The sequence below is a fragment of the Galeopterus variegatus genome, unplaced genomic scaffold (assembly GCF_000696425.1).
Source record: "Galeopterus variegatus unplaced genomic scaffold, G_variegatus-3.0.2 Scaffold502, whole genome shotgun sequence".
Taxonomy (NCBI): domain Eukaryota; kingdom Metazoa; phylum Chordata; class Mammalia; order Dermoptera; family Cynocephalidae; genus Galeopterus; species Galeopterus variegatus.
In genome coordinates, this window is record NW_007726613.1 from 619010 (window position 1) to 627621 (window position 8612).

Sequence of the window (8612 nt, forward strand, 5' to 3'; positions counted from 1 at the left end):
ATGTGAATAAAAGGGCTGGGAACTTATAGATTGGTCAGCGAATATTATGATTTATCACGTGTCGTCAAAGTTACATTCCTAATTGAACCCAAACTGATTCCTAGAGTTGGGATTTTCTTCGGTGTCCCCTTCACCCAAAAAGTTGGGGAATACCGATTTAAGAAACTTGAACTCGTTCCTTTCAGAGCTTTCTGCCAGGTAAACTTCACACTGATAATTCTGAGACAGGGTCCCCGTACCGCTGACGTCCACCAGGTGGCCCGGAAAGCGGCCCCCAGGCACCGAGCAGCGGCCCTCCGACGCCGCCCCGCGCCTCCTGCACAGCCGCACCGCGACCAACAGGAGCACCGAGGACAGGAAGAGCGAGGTGACCGAGGCCAACGCGATGACCAAGTAGACGGTGAGCGAGTCGGCCTGCGCCTGCTCCGGCGCCGCTTCCGGCAGCGGCAGGTAGGGCTGCGAGAAGCCGTCCACCAGCAGCACGTGCAGCGTGACGGTGGCCGACAGCGGCGGCTCGCCATTGTCCTTGACCAGCACCAGCAGTCTGTGCCTGGCCGCGTCGCGCTCGCTCAGCAGCCGGGCCGTGCGCACCTCGCCGTTGTGCGCCCACACGCCGAACAGCCCGGGCTCCGTGGCCTTGAGCAGCTGGTACGACAGCCAGGCGTTCTGGCCCGAGTCGCCGTCCACCGCCACCACCTTGGTCACCAGGTAGCCCGCCTCGGCCTGCCTGGGCAGCAGCTCGGTGCAGGGCGCAGAGCCGTTCTGCAGCGGGTACAGCACGAAGGGCGCGTTGTCGTTGTCGTCCAGCAGCACCACGCGCACCAGCGCGTCGCTGCTCAGCGCGGGGGAGCCTCTGTCTGCCGCGCCCACGCGGAACTCGAACGCCCGCAGGGCCTCGTAGTCCAGCGAGCGCAGGGCGAACAGGTGTCCGCTGTCCGCGTTGATGGACACCAGGGAGGCGAGGGCCAGCTGCGGGTCGTGGGTGGGCAGCAGCGAGTAGGTGACCTGGGCGTTGGCGCCCGAGTCTCTGTCTGTGGCGCTGACGCTGCCGATGTGCAGGGCGGGGCTGTTGTTCTCGCGGACGAACAGGGTGTAGGAGGTTTGTGTGAAGGCGGGGGCGTTGTCGTTGACGTCGGAGACCTGCACGGTTATGCTGTGCTCGGTTTTGAGCCTGGGCGTCCCCAAGTCGGTGACGGTGATGGTGATGTTGTACTCGGCTCTGACCTCTCTGTCCAGCGCTCCTTCTGTTACCAGGGTGTAGAAATTTTCTACGGTAGGTTTCAGAAGGAAGGGCAGATTGTCTTGGATGGAACACATCGTTTTTCCATTGTCCCTGGAGTCTGGATCTGAAATTCCGAAAATAGCGACCACCGTTTCTGCGGAGTTTTCTGGGATATCACTGACGAGTAAGGACACGGTCAGTTCAGGGGCGTTGTCGTTTACATCCGTCACTTCTATAGCTACTGTGCATTTTCCTGAAAGACCTCCACCATCTGAGGCCTCAATTTCCATGCTGTAAGATTGAATTTCCTCAAAATCCAACAGTTTTTTTAATCTAATTTCTCCCGTGACTGTGTTTATTTCAAAAGCCTGAAAAACTTGATTTGAGGATTGGAAAAATGTATAGCAGAGCTCCCCGTGGGTCCCAGCATCTAAATCTATAGCGGAGACAGTGATGACAAGGGAACCTACAGGGCTGTTCTCTGGGACCTGCACCTCATAGACCTGCTGAGAAAATTCAGGGGCATTGTCATTGATATCCAGGACCAAGATGAGAACCTGAGAAGTCCCAGTCCTGGGAGGTGACCCACCGTCCAGCGCCATGAGGGTTAACCTAAGCTCTGGCTGCTCCTCACGATCCAGCGCTTTGTACAGCACCAGCTCTGGGTATTTTCTGCCGTCGCTGAGATTGCGGGTGAAAAGGTGGAAATGGGAGTTGGTACTAATTATGTAGTTCTGAACTGTATTGCTACCTACGTCCGAATCTTGTGCTATTTTCAAAGGAAACGGAGTCCCTGGATAGCTACTTTCCGGGATTTTCAAGAGGATTTCATTTTCTAAGAATTCTGGGGCATGATCATTTATATCTTGGAGTTGTAGTTCACCTTGAATAAACTGCACTGGGTTTTTCAGTAATACCTGGAAATGCTGTATACATGGATCCGTGTCAGCACACAACTCCTCCCGGTCCAATTTTTCTTTTAGGAGCAAATTCCCAGTCTTTCGTTCGATCTGCAAATGCTGTTTGTTTCCTTTGGAAAGAATCTGGGCGCCCCGCGCGGCCAGCTCCCCTATGCTCAGCCCCAGGTCTTTTGCTAGGTTGGCCACAAAAGAACCACTGTCCCTCTCTTCTAGAACGGAATACTTAATGGTTGCACTGCCCGCCTCCCACAATAGTAATAGGAAAATAATGGCGGTCACTTGCCTTTTCTTCGGCGCTTTGGGGAGCGGCGTCTCCATCGTTCCTCAGGGTCCAGAAGATGCAGTATTTAATCATAAAATAATTGCTTTATAGTCACAGCTATCTTGGCTTAATAATTTTGAGTTAGTTCTTTTTGACACTGACTGACATGGAGATAGCTGTCTCTCTGAAACCTTCTATCCCCAGTAGTGCAAAATGTTTGCTTTTCGAGCCGGCAGAAACCGTTCTGCTTTTGAGTCACTGAGTCTGCAGTTTTCCACACTCTTAGCCTGCAGCGCCACCAAGCGTTCCTCTTTACAACTTCAGATAATTTTCATTTCAAAGCGCAGTGTAACAGCTAAAACCTATCATATGACATTTAGGTCTAGGCGTGTAATGTATTCCTCGCCCGGTCCCCCCCTTCAACCCCCCGCCCCCACCCCACCCCTCATGCAGTCTTGTTCAGGTAGCTAACAATAGTTGTGAGAGCAAAAGTAACATTTATATCTACATCTATATTCATCTTATAAAGGTACAAGTTCATTACACAAAACTGGTCTACGCGAATTCATTTATTCCTTTAACAAGTATATATCTGTGCAGGCATTCTTCTAGCTTCTGAAGATAAAAGTAAATGAAACACAAAAATTCTTGCTCTTGGGGAGTTTACATTCTATTACAAAAATACGGATTTGTTCTCTTGTGTCAGGAAAAATTACTGCATAAGTTTTTAAATCCAGTTTCTACTCCCAAATTGCAATGCGCCTGTAACTCTTGAAAGAAAATAAAAATGTGATTTTTTTTTTGTCAGTCTCTGGCATACATATTCTTTCAGAAAAAAATTTCTTCATAAATTCACTGTATGCAACGCCCAGTACAGTTGAAGGAAAATGGCAATTCATTTTATTAGAAATCAATATTAGCTCAGAATTCAGTCTTTTCTACAAACATGACAAAGATGATAAAGTCAACAAAGTCAAAAATAATACTTTCTGGGAAAGGATTTTGACCTGTCTGCATTGAACAGGGGCCCATCCCAATGTACATACTCTGGGACTATGGAGATGGGGTCATTGAAAAACACCACTGCCCCAACTAGAGCCATGTGGTTGGAGCAAAAATAGTGGAAGAAGCAAATACTCCTCCCCCCCCCAAGAAGAAGAATGCTACTCCAAGGAGGGGAGGGTAAATATCTGGGAATACAAAACAGTAAATGTTCCCTACACTCACTGAGTCAGTTGGTAATAACCCATGATAATTAACTTATTTAAACACTAAATGCAGCCAAATGTAATTTAGTTGAGTCCTGTTCCATTTAATTAAGAATAAAAATAAAATATTCACTGAACTGTCACTTTAATGTAAATTGCCTGCCTTTGTTAGGAGGTTAAAAAGGGAGATTTTTCATGAAATACCACAAATATAACTGACACAAATATTTGTCTAATATGTGAAAACTGTGAAAGTAAGTGGTTTATGGTTAACAAAAATGATGCTTACACAGCACTAGAAGGGAAAATCTGACTACCTAATAACCTGCCATTAATAGCTTACTTAGGTCTTGGCAGGTATCATATATAGAAGCTTGAGAAAGTGAGAGGAGTTTGGAAAAATATAATATGAATTTTACAAAACCATATCTTTGAACTTTCAACTTGTTAGAAACAAGGAGATAAAATGTTATCTCAAGCATTTTATGTTCTATAATAGAGTGAAGGGTGTTTTCTGCTTTGAAGGAAAACAAAAGAGTGATTAACTAAGTAGTGATATTTAAGAATTTCACTCACTGACAAGGGTACTTTAATGTAGAGAGAATATTAGCATCTTTATTCATAGAAAGTGTATTTTAGGAATAAATTCACTACTTGAATGTTAGTAACACTCAGTAAATAGTTATTAAACATTTATAATTGGCTTGGTGTTGTTTTTAAAAGGACCATCATGTTCTTACATGAGGCTGACAAATTGTAATTTAATATATTGACACCTCAGTAAAGTCTATTTTCATATATTATATGTACTAGTGTTGACTGTTACGGTACACTGAAATACACACAAGCAAAATGGCTAAGTGTTTAGCTATCTTTAGAGTTTGTCTTTAGTTTTACATACTGTAGGAGTTACCACAAAATAAGAGTTACATTGTAAGGTTAAAGAATATCAAATTCTTACATTTAAAACATAGTCCCACATGGCAATGTCACCAACAAACAAATGTCACCAATACTTAGAAATGTAATCTTACTTATTAAGTACATTACAATATATTTTTGTAAAAAGAATAGATGCCTTAATTTTAATGCCAAATACACTCATGTGAGGGTAGTAAAAAAAAAAAACTACTAAGCATAAAGAGAGAAAATACTGCATACTCCCAGTATATGGCTTTTTAAAAATGTCAACCTAAGAATAGTAGTAAAATAAGCAAGAAACAAACCTTCAATAACATGCATCAATAACATGCAACTTTAAGTTAAAAGAAATTTCCAAACTCAGTAAGTAGGGCCTAGCAGAAAAACCCAGCACTTAACTGAATGGGAAGCCATTCTCAAAGGTGGGGCTTTCCTCCATTTCCTTCCCAGTACCCTGAGGAGGAAAGTTAGGCATAATCGGCCTCAGAAACTTGAACTCGCTGGTCCCTGACTCTCCCATCAGACACACCTCATACTGGTAGCTCTGGGACAGGGTCCCCGTACCGCTGACGTCCACCAGGTGGCCCGGAAAGCGACCCCCAGGCACCGAGCAGCGGCCCTCCGACGCCGCCCCGCGCCTCCTGCACAGCCGCACCGCGACCAACAGGAGCACCGAGGACAGGAAGAGCGAGGTGACCGAGGCCAACGCGATGACCAAGTAGACGGTGAGCGAGTCGGCCTGCGCCTGCTCCGGCGCCGCTTCCGGCAGCGGCAGGTAGGGCTGCGAGAAGCCGTCCACCAGCAGCACGTGCAGCGTGACGGTGGCCGACAGCGGCGGCTCGCCATTGTCCTTGACCAGCACCAGCAGTCTGTGCCTGGCCGCGTCGCGCTCGCTCAGCAGCCGGGCCGTGCGCACCTCGCCGTTGTGCGCCCACACGCCGAACAGCCCGGGCTCCGTGGCCTTGAGCAGCTGGTACGACAGCCAGGCGTTCTGGCCCGAGTCGCCGTCCACCGCCACCACCTTGGTCACCAGGTAGCCCGCCTCGGCCTGCCTGGGCAGCAGCTCGGTGCAGGGCGCAGAGCCGTTCTGCAGCGGGTACAGCACGAAGGGCGCGTTGTCGTTGTCGTCCAGCAGCACCACGCGCACCAGCGCGTCGCTGCTCAGCGCGGGGGAGCCTCTGTCTGCCGCGCCCACGCGGAACTCGAACGCCCGCAGGGCCTCGTAGTCCAGCGAGCGCAGGGCGAACAGGTGTCCGCTGTCCGCGTTGATGGACACCAGGGAGGCGAGGGCCAGCTGCGGGTCATGGGTGGGCAGCAGCGAGTAGGTGACCTGGGCGTTGGCGCCCGAGTCTCTGTCTGTGGCGCTGACGCTGCCGATGTGCAGGGCGGGGCTGTTGTTCTCGCGGACGAACAGGGTGTAGGAGGTTTGTGTGAAGGCGGGGGCGTTGTCGTTGACGTCGGAGACCTGCACGGTTATGCTGTGCTCGGTTTTGAGCCTGGGCGTCCCCAAGTCGGTGACGGTGATGGTGATGTTGTACTCGGCTCTGACCTCTCTGTCCAGCGCTCCTTCTGTTACCAGGGTGTAGAAATTCTCCTCTGAGGGTCTTAGAGAAAAAGGGAGATTGTCATCTATAGAACAAATAACTTGTTGGTTATGTCCAGAGTCTGCATCTGAAACACTAAAAACTGCCACTGTGATATCTGGCAAGTTTTCGGGGATGGGGCTAATGAGTGAGGACATGGTCACTTCAGGGGCGTTGTCATTCACGTCCAGGACCTTGACGACTAAAGAGCATTTTCCTGTTAGACCCCCGCCATCTGTGGCTTCAACGCCCACGTGATAAAACTGAAATTCCTCAAAATCCAAAGTCTTTCTCAGTCGAATTTCTCCTGTGATTGCGTTTATTTCGAAGGGTTGAATTACGTCATCGACTTGAAAAAGGGCATAAGATACCTCCCCAAAGGATCCTGCATCTAAATCTCTCGCTGAGACGGCAGTGACCGTAGAGCCGACAGGGTTGTTCTCAGGAACTTGTGCTTCATAGAGCTCCTGAGCAAACTCGGGGGCGTTGTCATTGCTGTCTAAGACCAGTATCTGAATCTTTGTTGTCCCTGACCGGGGCGGAGACCCACCATCCAGCGCGGTGAGTGTTAGTGTGAGTTGGGGCTGTTCTTCGCGGTCCAATGCGTTTTCCAGCACTAGCTCCGGGAACTTCCTGCCGTCGCTGCGACTGCGGGTGAGAACTTGGAAGTGAGGGTTGGAGCTGACGGTATAGCTCTGAAGGCTGTTGCTGCCAGCGTCTAAATCCTGTGCCATTTTCAAAGGAAATGCCTTTCCTGGCGTTGTAATTTCTGATATTTTCAGGAGGATTTCTCTGGCAGGGAACTCTGGGGCGTGGTCATTTATATCTCTGACTCTCAAGGCAGCCTGGAAAAACTGCAAGGGATTTTCCAATAATACTTGGAAAGGTAGCACACACGGCTCAGTGGAGCCACACAGCTCCTCCCGGTCCAGTTTCTCAGTAAGCAGCAAATCATAGGTCTGTGGTTCAAAGTGCAAATGCTGTCTGTTCCCCTTGAAAACAACCCGGGCACCCCGAGTGGCCAGCTCTCCCACCCTGAGTCCCAGGTCCTTCGTCAAGTTGGCCACAAACGTGCCACTTTCTGTCTCCTCTAGTACAGAATACTGAATCGATTCTGAACGGACCCCCCACAAAAGCATCAGTATAATAAAAATCGCCACTTGCCTTTTCTTGTGCTGTACTTTCATTTGTGCCATCAATATGGTTATGCCTGATTCCAGAGGAAAAATCCTTTTCAGCTCCCAATCACCACGTCCACCGTCGACCCTCCAAAATGTCTTTGCTATAGATTTTTGAATTCGTTCTTATAAATTGTCTGGTGCTGACTGCCTTCCAGAACACTTCTATCTTAGCCGGAAATGGGTTCTGTATTTTTACTTTGTCTTCTGGGTGAAATGGAGTCCACTGAATCTGCAGACCGTTTATTCACTCTCTTAGCCTGCACGCCTTCCAGAACACTTCTATCTTAGCCGGAAATGGGTTCTGTATTTTTACTTTGGCTTCTGGGTGAAATGGAGTCCACTGAATCTGCAGACCGTTTATTCACTCTCTTAGCCTGCACCGCCACCACGCGTTGAAATGAATAACTTCATGAGGTATTTTCAGATCAATCCCATTTCCGAAATCTGAACACAGGAAGACTTTAAGGTTGAGTCAGAGTTTCTCAGACGTAGTGTGTAAACTGCGTGGATAAAGAATTCTTTGGATGTCTCGTGTTGAGTGTGTGGTTTTGTTTTCAAGCCAATTCCTGGGCTCCCCTCCAAATCTTGAATCAAATTCTCTGGTGGTGCTAATCTGCATTGATTGAACTTTCCTCTTAAGTAATTCTCATGAATACTAACATTTAAGAATCACTCCCTCAGGTAATGTAAACTTCCTACAATCAACTTCGGTTATTTAGCAGTGCATTTTATCTCTGATGAGCCATGTAACTTATGAGTCTAAGAGGTACACTATTTAATTGTCCCAACAAACAAATCAACAAACTATACAAAAAGTAGAAGTTGGTTAGGAACACTAATGGTAAAATAAACAATAAATTCTCTAAATTATGACTCACAAATGGCATAAACAACAGACTTACTTTGTTATGTGGTTACGCCTTCAAGTAAAGAGAATAATTAAGCTATTAGAAGGAAAATTGGTGCCAAGAAGTACTTATGGTAGATGTATCTAAGCAAATTATTATTTAAGAGAGGAGCTAGGAACAATCAAGTACTTGTATTTGTCATAAGCATTTTAGTATTTCTCTTCATTTCTGTATGAATAGAATTGGTCTTGATTTTAAGAGATTTGTGCATTTTATCCTATTTTTTTGTTAATTTCCCATCTTACACTATTTAACCACTCAAGGTCTAAACACAAGGACATTTCAAAAAGTTCACAGAAAGATTTGTATTGTCTTTTAACTCTATTTTTCCATGAACTTTTTGAAGTACCCTCATATATTACCCTGTTGTAAGGACATGATGCAATGCACAAAACAAATGTTAGTCT

At 47.1% G+C, this 8612-nt stretch overlaps 1 protein-coding gene across 1 annotated transcript; it reads right to left on the minus strand.

The window, feature by feature from the left end:
- On the minus strand, positions 1-7463 carry LOC103587928. Its single transcript, XM_008569490.1, has 2 exons — positions 4933-7463; positions 1-2465 (listed from the first exon to the last, which is right to left on the minus strand). Exons 1-2 carry the CDS (start codon positions 7310-7312, stop codon positions 79-81), a joined length of 4767 nt encoding a protein of 1588 aa, XP_008567712.1. The 5' UTR covers positions 7313-7463; the 3' UTR covers positions 1-78.
- Between the last annotated feature and the right edge of the window lie 1149 nt (positions 7464-8612).